This window comes from Poeciliopsis prolifica, unplaced genomic scaffold (assembly GCF_027474105.1).
Source record: "Poeciliopsis prolifica strain line A6 unplaced genomic scaffold, Auburn_PproV2 SCAFFOLD047, whole genome shotgun sequence".
Taxonomy (NCBI): Eukaryota; Metazoa; Chordata; class Actinopteri; order Cyprinodontiformes; family Poeciliidae; genus Poeciliopsis; species Poeciliopsis prolifica.
The window spans coordinates 2696830-2712224 of record NW_026562422.1 but is presented as its reverse complement, the minus strand read 5'-3'; the positions used below and the strand labels follow the sequence as shown (position 1 = coordinate 2712224).

The window sequence follows — 15395 nt, the reverse complement described above, 5'->3', positions numbered from 1 at the left end:
AAGTCAGTACTTCTATTCTGAACAAAACTTGGTGCACAATCATATTAAATTATTCAGTATCCATATAAACCAGACATTCAGATTATTTAATCCTATCAGATAAAGTATTTAATATTTCCTAAGTATTTTTTTCTCATTAATGTTCTGCTTGTTTGTTTTGGTGGACGGCCTTGTCTCTGCCGCACTCTGTTGATCTTCAGACGATGCACCGAACAAAGATCCCCAGCATGTCCCGAGTCGAGTGACATCATAATTGCACCTTGCCTTAAACTTCTGCCCAGCTTTCTGCCTGAGCTGTCTGCGGTGTTCCTTGGTCTTCATTATGTTGTTTGTTTTCTAATGTTCTCTAACAAACCTCTGAGGCCTTCGCAGCGCAGCTGGCTCCATACCGAGAATAAATGAAAAACAAGTGAACTCAATTTACTAATTAGGTGACTTCTAAAGAGAAAATGAAAAAAACAAAAGAGAGAGAGAGAGAAAGAGAGAGACAAGGGGGCGAAGTACAAATGTACAAAGCACTTTTCAGATTTTTACTTGTAGAAAATTTGCAGATATTTCTTCTACTTTGGTTGTTTGATGTTGAATCTCAGTTAAAAATGTTCAAATTTGTAGCATGACAAAATGTGCAAAATGCAGAGTGTATATTTTTGCAAGGCACCGTATGGAGCGATATGCAAAACAGTTTTTTGGGGGATTTTTTTTTTGTCTCCCTTAATAAAACAACTTCATTTAAAAACTGCATTTTTAAATACCTATGTTGTTTTGGACTAATATTTAAATTGGTTTAACGTTCTCAAAAGCCTTTGCATAAGTGAGGCAAACATGCCAAGAAAAAAAAAAGGAGCAAACTCTTTTTTCAATTCAAAAACAATTTGAAAGAAAGAAAAACAAAACATTCAATTGGTTAAAGGTGATTCCATCTCAAAGATTTTGTCAGACTCCAATAATGAAGCATATATTACAGAAGCTCTCCGTGGCTTCAATGATTTCAAACATGGACGCACAAAGAGTTAAAGAGAAACATGCATTTTAATTTAACTTGAAAAGGGAAAAAAAAAGAACTGTAATTAGTTTGTTAAAAACCATAATAATTTAGCTGTTGTCTTGAGTCACAACTTTACAAACAAGCCTTTGTTCCGTTCAGAAAGCTGCTGCAAATATACAACAATTATCCCCATGAGAATGTTCCCTGCACAGTTCCAACCCATTTACTTCAAAGATCATCCCACCGCAAACCCGCCAAACAGCTTCGGTATTAAAACTACATCTTGGCATCAAAGTTGCTGCTTTTCTTCATCTCTGCTCTCTTTCAGAGTTTCCACCATTCAAGTTCATTTACATTCCTCCCAACAAAACAATGCTGTTGGGCGAAAAACCGTCCAGCGGTTTATGTGCTGCATTTTGTCTGAACTGAATAAAAGCTTTACTTGTTCCTTTTTTTCAGGACCTGCAGGCACCTGAAACTAGCTGTTACGTAACATGGGCAAGAAAAAAAAAATACACATATTCTGGTTCATCTGTCCCCTCTCTGCGGCGACTATTGGACGTTTGGACTTTTTTTTTTTCTGGGAGAAATATATTCTAAATATTTCTTTTGACATCAAATTAAAACCAGATGTGAGCAACAAGCCCCAGTAATCCATACATACAAAACAAATTAGTCCAGAGATGGAATTAAAAAACATTGGAAGGACAAATGGAATAAGTATTAAACGCTTGAAGAAACGGCTGTGCAAAATGACACAGAAAACCAAGAAGTCAGCTGAAATCGGTCAGTGGTTATGTGGACATGCTGCTATGCACAGGTGTTTTCTGCTTCTTCTTTGTCTCCAAAACTGTCTTGTTTTTTTTTCTTTGAATAATCAGCAGACTTTTCGGCTTTTTAAGTTGAAATTATGACTAATGCTGACTGAAAAAATAAAGAATTTTAAAAAATTGCATTCCCTACCAAAGGCATCCTGAAGTTGGCATTACAGAAAAGTGTCCGCTGAAGTTCTTTTCCCCCATGACTTTATTTCCAGACTTCATAGTGACTGTGGATTTCTTGGGTTGTCAAAATCTGATATGAAAGTCATGTAAATAATAATGTAGGGATTTTATATTTGAAGCAAACTGAAAACTTATTTTACAACCTGTCAGCTTCAAACTCAACACCCATAGTTTGAACATTGTTTTTCTGATTCTTTAGTTAAAGAGGAGATGAGTATGGTAGACTTTTTTTTATTTTTTATTTTTATCTCCGCCATTAGTTTTCTTCCACTTTTGATGCCATCTTCTTAGCGTTTTGCCCACCGACTAAGACTCGTCTGCTGTGTAAAAACGACTGCCTTGCTTTTGAGGCGCGCTAATGAAACTCTAGGAGAGCTTACCGCTGATGAAGATGGCGAGGGGAGCAGTGGTGAGAGGGATAACTAAAGGGGAGCCAGCAAACAACGAGTAGATGACTCCACCGATGCTCTGGCCAATGATAGTCTTCCGAACATCTGGGCAGAGAAGACACACACACACACGCACACACACACACACACACACACAGAGAATACACAGAAAAGGTTCTGATGAATAAAAATGAATGCCCTTAAGGTTCTGCTGCACAGCTTAGCAGAAGCAGAAGGAAACTCATAATTCACTTTCTGCACCAGAAATGTTATTAGACGAATTATCTGTTATTTTTACCCACAAATTTACTTGATATACTTGCTGCATGTTCTTCCCGCTACAATTAAAAAAAGAAAAAAAAAAGAAACTCTTTAAAAAAACCACACAGTTCAACTTTAGGGGGATGAGTAATGCAGACTTTAAGTTTCTACGTCAACCAACAATACATTCTCAACCAACAAAATAATGAAATGTGAAAAATACGAAGTAAAAAGCAAAACAATAAAAAAAAACATTTCATTGACAGCACTTAAAAACACTACATACTGCAAGTTATAAGCAAGTTATTTTACTTCATAAAACTCTTTGGCCTCTTTAGTTTCTGTTTCTGCTCCTGTATGAATCAATCAACAAATCAATCTTTTTTTGTATAGCACATTTCAGCAGCAAGGCATTTCAAAGAACTTTACATCTGCTTTACTGTACAACATATTTCACTACTGGAGTTATGAACCAGGTGTTAAAATATGGTTTAAAGTTAATATTTGGCTGGTGTAGAATCTATAATATCAAAACAAACAAAAAAAAAAACAAGTAAAACTCTTTTTCTAAAAGTCTTAAATTATTAGATGTGGCTCCAGAATGAAGCTTCCCATTTGAGAATTTTGATTTGGGAAAAATGACAAACCAAAAAAAAAAAATTAAAAAGAAAGAAAAAAGCCATTTCTGTCAGAAACGAACTCTGATCAACTATTGGTATTGGACAAATCATATATACGGCAGGGATGCAACTACTAATCCATGCATCAATCTTTGGTATGTGGTATTACTTTTATTTTTGCTTACCTTTAACTTTACATCTACCTCAGAGACTTTTTTTAATTGCAAAATTTAAAATAAAAAAAATGGATATGTCAAAGCTTTACTCTATTTGTGAATCCAAAAATATTTGAAAGATATTTTTTGTCATTGAAAGTCTTAGATCAATGCGGACTTGTTTATACACCAAATAAATGTTGGCTGTGTTATAACCAGCATGCCCTGCTACTCCTCTGTGGGAGCTTTACTTTGTTGACCCATGTTTGATAGAACATAAGACTGTCTACATGCCGGCTGCGCGCTCCTATACCGATTTCGCCACGGGTGCTCTCGTCGTTGAGGGAGCCGAAAGCGATGGCGGGGAGGAGGATGGCGATGTAGAGGAAGATGGCTGTGGTCATGTACTTCAGCAGGGTTTTATTACTTCCAACTATACCTGAAGGGAGACAAACACAAACACATGAGTCATATGCATCTCATAATGAAGCGGAGGAGGCTCAGCACTTTAATTTAAAAACGACAGAAACGCTAGCAGAATCCATCGTTTAGTTCCCCGGCAATAAGGAACCTCCAGAGAGTGTGTGTGTGTGTATGAGTGTGTCAGGATATTCTATTGTGGGTTAGACAACCGGCTACCCCTTAGAAAACAGGAGTGATATGTTTTGCGTTTGTGTAATCCATCTCGTTTTAGGAGCGGTCATTTGAATGATGGATAACTCATGTTGGAATCAAACATTTTAATTGGCCTCTAATGTGATCACTGGTTTCCGTGACCTTCGCAGGATGAACATTTGATCAAACTCACATGTCAGGAACGGGTTGATTTCTGTTGCAGCGTAAATAAAACAGAAATGCGTAGAGAGAGGAAAGGGCTGAGCTGCTTGTTGTGACTAACACATTATTTAGCGTGTGTGTGTGTGTGTGTGTGTGTGTGTGTGTGTGTGTGTGTGTGTGTGTGTGTGTGTGTGTGTGTGTGTGTGTGTGCGCGCGACCTGGACCGGAGCCGCTTTCACACACTCTGGAGTCTGAGTTGATGACTCAGTGAAAGTACCTGCCTTCAGCGACTGCATCAGTAAGGTATAGGGAGATACTTGTGGTTGATGACCTGGGATATTATAATAATGTCAAACATAAGGAGGCATGTGGGAGACTTTAGAGTTATTTTTACAAGATGCAAAACCCTGGATGAAACCCAAGGATAGCAAAGACGTACCTAAAAAAAAAAAAAAAAAAAAAGCACATATATTAGAGCGAAGATTTTCAAATAGACACCACAGATTACTGTAGTGTTTATCTTATGTATATTTAACTATGTATATATATATATCTATATATATATATAATTCTGATAGTGTAGCAGATAATTGGATGTTTCAGCAAAAGTCTTTCACATGTGGATCCTAATTTGGCACAGATGTTCCCTTTTTTGAAAAGAAATAAAATTTCATTTATTGTGGCACTAAAACTGTCAATATTGATCACTGACTAATACTTTTTGTATGAGCTAATGCATAATTGGACCCAGAAAAAACATTTTAATTATTGATAATTTTTTGCTGATTAACTTATGTTTTGTTGAAGGACAACATGAATGTGGGTGGAGTCAAACCATGCCTAAAAGAACTCTAAATTTTTTTCCCCAAAATCCTGTTTCGGTCACAAATGATTTCAGCCATTATTTTAGGAAGGAGGAAATATGTTTTCTTGATCTTTTTTCCTTTTTCTGGTGGCCATTTTTCAAAATGGCAGCCGTGGTTGTGATGAAGCATATACATTTGCACTATAATTGCCAGTCTATCTTACTAGTGGTGGGCATGCTAAACTGTTAAACATATCAAAAATTTTGCAGAAGCTAATGCTAACCATGACGAGCATTATTGCTCAGCCTGTAAAATGCTACATATTATAACTTTAAAGTTGTATGGCTATGAAGTGAGATAGAGTTCCACCAAGATGTGAAAATAAGTAACATTCAGCTTGAAAAGGCTCACAAACAGCAGCCATTTTGAAAAATAGGTGTCACCCTGAAATTTAAGTACTAATGTGAAAAACACAGCCTGAGGGTTGAACATGTAAATGTAACACAGTTGGTCTAAACATTCATGGGAATCAAACTTCCCATTGGCCAGGCAGACTACCCCACCTACCCAATCTCTATTTCCCAAAAGGCTATCCCCACTTTATGTGGGTTACATAAACTTTTATGCTTGTTTCCACATTTGACAGATTTGTATAATAATTCGCCGCATTATAAAGATGCATGAAAAACCTAAAACCCCAAGATGTACCAAACATGTAAAACATTACAATAGTCTCTTCCAGTGAGGCAAAGCTTGAAAGATAAATGAGGCGCTGCCAGCGGCACCCCGGTGGGGCATAGCAGCACAAATGACTCACTTTCACTACAAGTCCAGGTCCAGCTTACCATCTGTGAAGTCAGAAGGGTAGAAAGGCAGTCTGCGACGCAGGTCCTCATAAATCCCTCGGCCGGCTTTGAAGAAATCTTTACACTGTGGAAAGAAAGGAAAAGGTTAGGTTTTCCTCAAGGAAACGTCTGTCACTGAGGAAAAGCCAGGACTGCGTCTTCAATGTTAATGTGGAAAACAGTAATGCAAGTCACAGTGCCTCGCGTGCATCACTCACCTTGGAGCTCTTCGCGTTTTATTATGCTATAACTACAAACATGCTTGTGTTTTATAGGAATTGATGTTGCAGGTCAGCACGGTAATTCATCATTGCTAAGAAAAAGTACAAATACAAGCTTTCCAGCAGATTAAAATTTTGAGCATTTCTGTTAAGTCCACTTTCTACCCCCAAATAAATTCCAGTGCAAACAAACGCCTATGGAAGTTACGTAATCAAGTCTGAGGGTGTGTTTATGCAGGGCCATTCTGTGAAGACCTCTGAGGTTTGAAAGAGAACATCAGAGAACGAAGAGCAGCACAGAGACCGAGGAATGTAGCATACAGGAATACAGATGTGACACTGTTATTGAAGGGCTACGTTAGAAAATAATGTCCTGAGCTTAGAACGTCTCAAGGAACCCTGTGAAATCTATCATACATATACAAAGACTATGTCACTACTACAAACCTACAAATACTTTCTGAAGGCCATCTTGCTTGTTGGACAATAACAATAGCTACTGCTAACGATTTCTTAAAAAATATGTCAGATCCACTGAACTCACATCCCAGTTATAAATGGTTGGTGGCATGGTTAGCTAGCATGGTTGGTTGGTTGGTTAACTAGCAACAACCTGTCGAGTAGCAGTTTCATGTTGTCCCCCAACATACTCAGGTGTACTTCATTCCTTGTAGGCCCACATGTACGTATGACAAGGATTTGAGGACATCTGCATTGATGCAGATGTCTGTTGGACACATCCGGACAAAGCTCCGTTTTTATGACGCGTCCTTGCTGACACACAGATTCACGGTAAACTGCTAGACAGGGAACAGTGTTCACATTGAACTATTGTGTTTGTGCAACAGTTCAACCAGTCGGGAAACCAGTCGCCTAGCATGACTGCCTGCCTCCATGTGCGGCACTGACTGACTATGGTGGAGAAAAAAAATTGAGCTAGGCATCAAACTGGCTCATTAAACTAGCTAGCGTTTATTCAGATTGTGGAAAATGAAGGAATATGTCACTAGGAATGTAGGGAATCTGTAGACTTGACTATGGTCCATGGACAGAATATGTGCAGTACGTGAGACTATTTGGAAGGAGTTTAAGGTCAAAAGAACAGCGTGGAGTGAAAAGAGGAAATGAGTTCAGCAACTCCAGATGAAATTGCAGATAAAAAAGGAAAGATCAAGTCACTAGTTTGGCCGGATTTTAGATACTTAAAACACAAAAACGAATCAATAAGAAAGAGGTGGGTTTCATACAACTGGTTTGAAAACATGAGGTATTTTCCTTTTGCTTCACATTTGTGGTGAATAACTGTGAGGTAAAAGGTTGTAGTTAAAATTTGTCAAGTAAAATTGCAATAATATAAACTGGTGTGATCTAAAAATATAATTATGCTCCAATATTAGCTTCCTTTAAGCATGTACTATGTGGTTTGGTTGCTCATACGTCGTAATTCATTTCAAGGCATTTCTTAACTAAGTTATTTGAAATCTCAAGATATCTTTAAGACATTTAGTGTCAGCTAAAATTACAGGAACTTTAAATGTTTTCAAAGAGCAGTTATTAAAAAAAAAAAAAAACTCAAACACTGTGATAAAATGTGTCTCATGAGGAGAGCCCCAGGAGACAAAGTTTCTTCTACTGCAGAGGAGTAGTTCATTAGAGTTACAAGCCTCAGAAATGACCAATTAACAGCACCTCAGATTAGAGCCTTTAGGTATTTGACATGTCATATCATTAGCTCCAAGAAAACTCTTATTAATTAAGTCTATATGGTGGGGGGAAAAAAAGCAAAGAGGGAGACTTGGAAGAAAACTAAAAAGTTCTGGTGTTTTTTTTTTTCTTTTTTGCTAAATGGAGGGTATCTAGATGTTGTTAACCAGCATAGAGCTTTAACAAGGCAGTGATGTAAACATGTTCATTTGTTCACATGCGTTTGACTGTGTGTGTTGGACTTCATGTGTGTATTCAGCTCACCTTCTCCAAGTATGTTGGTAACATTTAAAACCAACCATAAAATTAAGTGCATTTTGTTGAACATTTCATCAAGTCGTTTAAAAGTGCGTGCCACTTTTGTGTCCCCCTCTTTTTCTAAGCAATGCAAGCGTTTTGGAATGATGGGAGTCAAATTCAGATTGTTTTATTGCCTCAAGATGGGCTGTGTTAGATTTCAGTGTCTTTGTTCATTTATTTTTCTCCCCCTAAACTTCATGATTTGAACTTTGGGAAAGTTCAGATGTCCCTCAAATCATCTAAAGCTGGGAAATTTGACATTTCAAAAATGAATTTGCTTAACCTAAACACTCATGTTAAAAAAGAAATTCTTGTTTTTCAACAACAAAAAAAAAGGTTTGGCGCTAGGATGACGTAGGTTTTTTGCCGTGTTGAAATTAGTTTGGTTTTCAAAACTGAAATGGAAATACATTTTTGACCTCACACAAGTCACTAGAGCAACAACCCGATCTTGCCACAGGCAAAAACCACAAAGACGACGACAGCAAGCAGCTGAAGGGTCATGACACATTATATCTTTTAATAACTTATTCATGTGTCATTTTAATTGTTTATTTAATTAAAACTGTGTTTTTTGACATTAAGGTAACACTGACAAAGTTAAGTGCAGATTAATGGGAACATGACTTATGTCTGCCCTGAAAGGGTCAAATAATGAATAACCAAATTTACATAAAGTTGCCATCACTTGTTGCTGCTCCAGGCATTCAGCATGCTGAGGTGAGTGAATCTTTGTCAGGATATAGAGAGTCTGCTACATTTAAATATTTTTTTAGCAAGTTATATTATTGATATGACTTAGATGTGCATGAAACTGAAAGGTAGTACTTTAGTATATCAGATGTACAAATTAATATTAAACTCACAGATGAAAACTTATATTCATCTGTAATATAATATTATATAGTTGGACTAGGACTTTATGTCTGCTGCTTGTTTTGGGGGGTTTGTATTTCAAAAGACAGAAAAGAAGATAAATACAGTTCTTTTCCCCTCAATGTTTTGTTGAATGTTGCAGTTTAATAGCGCATTCAGTGGTTCAATAGACATTGAAAATCACAAATTCAACCAATAAGGCTGCTGTTTGTTTCAGAAGTTGTGAAAGCTACAAAATATTTGACTATCTGACTGACTACATCTCATTAAATCTTTCAGGCACCACACTGTACTACCTTTGTCTGTGAATATGATCCCAGACTATTTTAGAGATTGCTGTTTTCAGCCCATCCTGCGTTCACGCCTCACAGTCAAATGGTAACGCAGCAGAAGCCCATTGTCTTCCAATGCACAGGTTTTCAGCCCAATCTCTATGAAAATCAATAGAACGTGACTCTCCCATGCGACACTGCGAGAAAACTTCACAGACCCAAGAATGATGAAAACAACTGGAAGGATGTCAAGATGACCAGTTTACATGTGAAACAGGAGTGAAATAAACAAGAATAACTCACTTTGTCCTGTAAAATACACTCCAACCTGCTCAGACTGGATGCACTGCAGCAGCAAAATAATCCCACCAAATATTTTTAGTCTAGCTTCGAGTGTAAATATGTTATTACACTTGAAATAAGACAGAAGTGACTTACAAGTAGATTTTCAGCAGATATAGGAGCTTGTTTTAAGAATTTATTGAATTAAATGTTTTTAAAAACTGTTAATGGCACTAGCAGGTTATCTGTGTCCCTTACAACGAGACATCTTCCCCACGTTAATGCAAGCTCCTTTATCTTGATGAAAAGTTTCTTGTATGTCAGTCGTGTCTTATTTGAAGTGTAGCAGTATATTGGTACCAGGAACTGGACTAAAACACTTGGTAGGTTTTAGTATTTTTGTTGTGTTAATGCTACCTAAATACATCCACCTAACATAAAAAATGATTTCTTCCACTTTCTTTGCCTCTTAGTTGTCTCCAATGGCGAAAATGTCTCAGAGAAGTCAGTATCAGAAGTCAGATAAGAACCGCTTCCTGGTTGTGTACTCGCCAAACAATGCATCAAAGAACACTGCTGGAAATGCTTCTGTTACGAGGTTTTTACAAGTTTTAGGGGACGAGGGAAAAGAAATTCACAAATTTATTTAAACTGACAAACTGTTTTAGTCAATTTCTTTGTGTCTTACATGGGCAGAAATATGCATTTATAAAATGGATACCATTTTAAAGCACAATCAAGTACAACTTTCATTTGTTATAAAAATGCTATATATGTGAAATATGACAAAAGAAATTTGACTTTGTGATTTAACGCCTTGAAATTGGGCACCTGTCTCTTTAAGAAACTCCTGCTCTGTCTGAAACTCCGCCTTTAGGAAGTCATCAGAACATGGCTCGTTTACAAATACAATTGTTACGCAAATTGTATTTAAGTGAAAATTCTACTGACCATCATTTGCACTGACCAAAGAAAAAAATCTGAGAAAATATCACTTGCATAATAATTTGGAACACGGTGAACTAACCCTTTAATAACATTTTTACCAGTTTGCTACTGAGATCAATCAATCAATCAAATTTTATTTGTATAGCACATTTCAGCAAGGCATTTCAAAGTGCTTTACATCATAAACACAAGAACACAAAATCATGCAACATATAATAGACAATACATTGTTACATATTACATTTCAAAAACAGTTCTAAACAGGTGTGTTTTTAATTGCGATTTAAAAGAAGTCAGGGTTTCCACTGTTTTACAGTTGTCTGGAAGATTGTTCCAAATTTTTGGTCCGTAGATGCTGAAAGCTGCTTCTCCTCTCTTGGTTCTGGTTCTGGGGATGCAAAGCAGTCCAGAACCAGAAGACCTGAGAGGTCTGGAAGGTTGATACAACAACAGCAGATCTTTGATGTATTGTGGTGCTAAACCGTTCAGTGATTTATAAACTAACAACAGTATTTTAAAATCTATTCTTTGAGCTACAGGGAGCCAGTGGAGGGACTTTAAGACTGGTATTATGTGCTCTATTTTCCTGGTTCTAGTGAGAACGCGAGCAGCAGCTTCTGGATCAGTTGCAGCTGTTTGATTGATTTGTTGGGCAGGCCTGTGAAGACGCTGTTACAATAATCAATGCGACTAAAAATAAACGCATGAATGAGTTTCTCTAGATCTGGCTGAGACATTAGTCCTCTAATCCTGGAGATGTTCTTCAGGTGATAGAAGGCTGACTTTGTAATTGTCTTTATGTGGCTCGCAAGGTTCAAGTCCGAGTCCATCACTACTCCCAGGTTTCGGGCCTGATCGCTAGTTTTTAGTTGTAATAACTGAAGCTGTGCATTGACTCTAGATCGTTCCTCTTTAGGTCCAAAAATAATGACTTCAGTTTTGTTTTTTTTCAGCTGGAGAAAGTTTTGGCACATCCACACATTTATCTGTTCTAAACATTTATTCAGTGATTGGATGGGTTCAGAGTCACCTGGTGACATCGTAATGTAGAGCTGTGTGTCATCCGCATAGTTATGGTAGCTAATATTATTTCCTGTTATAACCTGAGCTAGTGGGAGAATATAAATATTAAATAAGAGGGATCCTAAGATTGAACCTTGGGGTACCCCACATGTGACCTTTGACCTCTTTGATAAGAAGTTTTCAATTGAAACAAAGAAATCCCTGTTCTTTATGTAAGATTCAAACCAGTCAAGCACCGAACCGGAGAGTCCGACCCAACTTTCAAGTCGATTCAATAATATGTCGTGGTCAACAGTGTCAAAAACTGCACTGAGGTCCAACAGAACCACCACCGTGGTTCTGCCACAGTCCGTATTTATATGGATATCATTGAATACTTTTACGAGGGCAGTCTCCGTGCTGTGGTGAGCACGAAAACCAGACTGGAAAGTGTCAAAGCAGTTGGTCATCATGAGGAAACTATTTAATTGTTTACACACAGTTTTTTCAATAACTTTGCTGATGAATGGGAGGTTTGAGATTGGCCTGTAATTCTGCAATAGTGATTTGTCCAGGTTGTTCTTTTTTAACAGTGGTTTGATGACTGCTGTTTTCAAGGCCTGGGGAAAAGATGTAGCAGCGAGGTCAGTAAATGTGTAGGTCTACCAGCTGTTGCGAATTGCTGCTGGCTAGTCTGAAGGAGCAGAGTGGAGGAGCTGCTGTGTGAGGCAGAAGCTTGGAAACTTGGAAACTTCTGCTCTGGGGAGGAGTTTTGTCCTCAAAGGGGGAGCTAGGTCCATCCAATTGTTTTGTGCAGCTTTATGGTTGCCATGTGAGATTAAAGAATCACTCAAACAAGCACAAAAGAATCAAGGTAACACTCCAAGTTTGTTTGCAATGAGAGAATGACATTATAAGATTATGTAAAGCTAAAAACTGAGATTTTACATAACACTGCCCCCATAAAACAATTGTAAGAACACTGAAGGCCAGAGGCTGAATCTAACTCAGAATGTTTTTAGCATTCTTTGCCCTGACTGTGGACCGTGATGGATTTAGATTCAAACTACCTATTTAATGACTCAGAAAAGACACTGGTAAATCCAGATGAGGCTCTCTCTGGGATGATTTAATCCCCCCAATCTGAGTCATCTGTTATAATGAGGTAGCCCTCAAAACTTCTGTAATCCAAAACAAGGTGAGTGAAGCGGCATGGTCACATTAAGGCGCGTGTTTACCAGAGAGATCTCTGTCCCCAGAACAATAAAGGATGACGCAGCGATGACGGCAGCAGTACAGAATGGAGGACTTGGTGAATTTTTAGCGTGGTCAGAAAGGGAATTAGATCAACAACAGCCGCGTGATTCGTCGGGAGAGTGCTTCTTGAAAATATGAGCTTTCAGGTTGCACCAGCCATGGAGCAAATGTGAAGTCCTGATTGAGCTTATTAAGCAAATTATCCAATTAGCCAGTGTTTAATTTCCCTGTTAAGCATGACTTTACACAGTTAAGTGAAAGGAGGGGAGGAATTATGGGAGCAGGATAATCATTCCTGCCTCATTTGTCATCGTAAAAAGTTTTGATGGCATTTTGCAGAACGAAGCAATTTAGCTCGACGTGAAGAACATAAAAACAAACAGCATCAGCATTTTGCTCCCCTTTGTGTTTGCTGGTTTTATAAGGCCACGCATACTTACACGTGTGAGTGTGTGACTCCGTGTGGGGCGGGGGATGATCGGCGGCTTTTGGCTCATGTGTGATAAACATAAAGTCTCAGAGAGGGAATTACTGTCCACCTGTTTACCATTCGCTCCGAACGGTCAAAAGTGTGAGGCAATGGAAAGAAAAGCATCAACAATTTGGCTTTTTTTTTTAAGTATGAGGAAGGGGTTTGCTGTGGGTGGTCTGATGTGAAGGAATGAGAAGGTAGTTTTCTGCTGACTTATTTTTTTAATCATCGCTTTGCTGTTGATTGTACCTGCTCCAACTACTGCTATGGCTCAAATTCTCCCCACACCCACCTTTTTCTACCTCTATTTATTTATTTATTTAAAAAATCTCAGTGCCAGTCTTTTTCTCTGAGTGGTACTAAGCCCTTTTAGATCTGGAATAAATACCAAGCACAATCCTGAGTGACTAAAAAAAACAAACAAGGAAGGACAAAAAAACCCGATAAAACGAGGGAAATGTCTGGGAGCCACGGCCTGTCAAGGTAACATTAGGAGGTGATGTTGGTCCGTGGAATTGAATAAAGCCCCTCTGGCGTGTGTGTGTGTGTGTGTGTGTGTGTGTGTGTGTGTGTGTGTGTGTGTGTGTGTGTGTGTGTGTGTGTGTATCTAAGGGGTGGAGTGGCTTCTGACAGGACTGAGATGTAAGGTCATTTAACCACTGAGGAGGCCTGACAGAAGATGATGCTGATTGATTAGGAGGAGAGAAAAGACGAATGAGTAAAGCCAGTTGAGTGAGCAGGACGGGGTGACAGGTGGTGTGAAAGGATGAGGCGCTACTAGAAGAGCTTTAGGAAAAGTTCGAGCTGCAGTGGCTTGTAAAAGTGTTCACAGTGTTGCAGGCAGTGAACATTGGCTGCACTCATCTGTTCAGCTTCATCCAACTCCGTCTAAAACGTCTGGTTCATTTGGGGAACTTTGGTCTGCCTAAATATCTAGATCTCGGTTCGATTAAAGTGAACTCTGGCACGGTTCCAATGCTGTTGTGAAAGGTGAACACTCCAAAAGCAGGAAAGGGACTGTAGCGCAATACCAACATGCGAGTCCAGGGTTAGCAGAAGAAATGACTCGAAAGAAATCCTTTTTCTGAAGATGGACGTTGTGCTCAGTGTCTTTAGAGATTTCCCTGTTGTTGGTAGTTATGGTGCAGAAAGTAAGAGGATGAACAGCTTTGGCTTGTTTGACTTTTTGCGGTGTGAAAGCAAACCACAGCAGCTTATTGTAACAAATGTTGCAACTTTGGTCCCAATCGAACCGAGACTACCGGACGATCAGGTGTGAAAACACCCTCAGAAGTCACCTCTACTTGTTAATTAGGTGATTTCAGAAGTTAAAGAAAGGTTCGGGACCTCAGTGAGCACTGCTCAATCCATCATCTGAAAATGGAAAGTGTGTGGCAAACCTACCAAGGTGTGTCAGTCCACCTGAAACTGACAAGTAGGGCAAGGAAAACATTAATCATGGAAGCAGCCTGGAGGCAGGTGGTAAGGCTGAAGGAACTGCAGAGATCCACAGCACAAACAGGAGTATCCGCTGACAGGACGAGAATTACTGATGGATTCCATAAATCTGGCTTTTTTGTAAAAGTGTCAAGTCATAATGAGGAGAAAAATAAAATGCGCAGTTTGGCACAAATGATGGGGGAAACAGCAAACATGGAAGAATGTGCTCTGATTACATTTAGTGCAAATGTCTTTTGTGTACATTTAAGTACAGTAACATATAATGAACTTTACAGGAAGATATATGAGCTTGTTTCAAGTCAATAATTCCTTAATATTAATAAAGGTACTGGTTCCATTGGCAAATTATTTCACTGGAAAAATGTCTTAAGTGAAATAATTTGGCAGTGGAACAAGAACTTTACATTAATATTAAGGAATTGTTTACTTGAAACAAGCTCACATAACTTGCTAAAAAGTTGTGTATGACTTAGTTTTATGTAATTTCAAGTGATCTAAGATATTTACACTAGAAACCAGACAAAAAAATAGGTGATATTTTATGCTTTTGCAATGCAACAGCAAAAAACCTTGTGACAATGTTGTTGGCTCTGAGGACGACCCAAAACAGACAGAGGACAGATGTTAAATATAAAAATAAGGTTCAATAAGTGAACACAAACTTGAAAAGACCAAAGGCTAGAGAAAAATACACAAACCGAACGCTACTCAACACGGTAACTCAAATACAAAGTCAGATAGGCAGAAAGAAATGAACA

At 38.3% G+C, this 15395-nt stretch overlaps 1 protein-coding gene across 2 annotated transcripts in view; it reads right to left on the bottom strand.

The window, feature by feature from the left end:
• slc4a11 (solute carrier family 4 member 11) overlaps positions 1-15395 on the bottom strand; it is a 111799-nt gene that overhangs the window by 20620 nt on the left and 75784 nt on the right. For both annotated transcript variants that reach the window (XM_055057137.1, XM_055057138.1), the window contains 3 exons: positions 5843-5927; positions 3728-3853; positions 2370-2483 (listed from right to left, as the gene is read on the bottom strand). In XM_055057137.1, coding sequence (XP_054913112.1) covers positions 2370-2483; positions 3728-3853; positions 5843-5927 — 325 coding nt within the window. The remainder of the gene's footprint in view (positions 1-2369; positions 2484-3727; positions 3854-5842; positions 5928-15395) is intronic.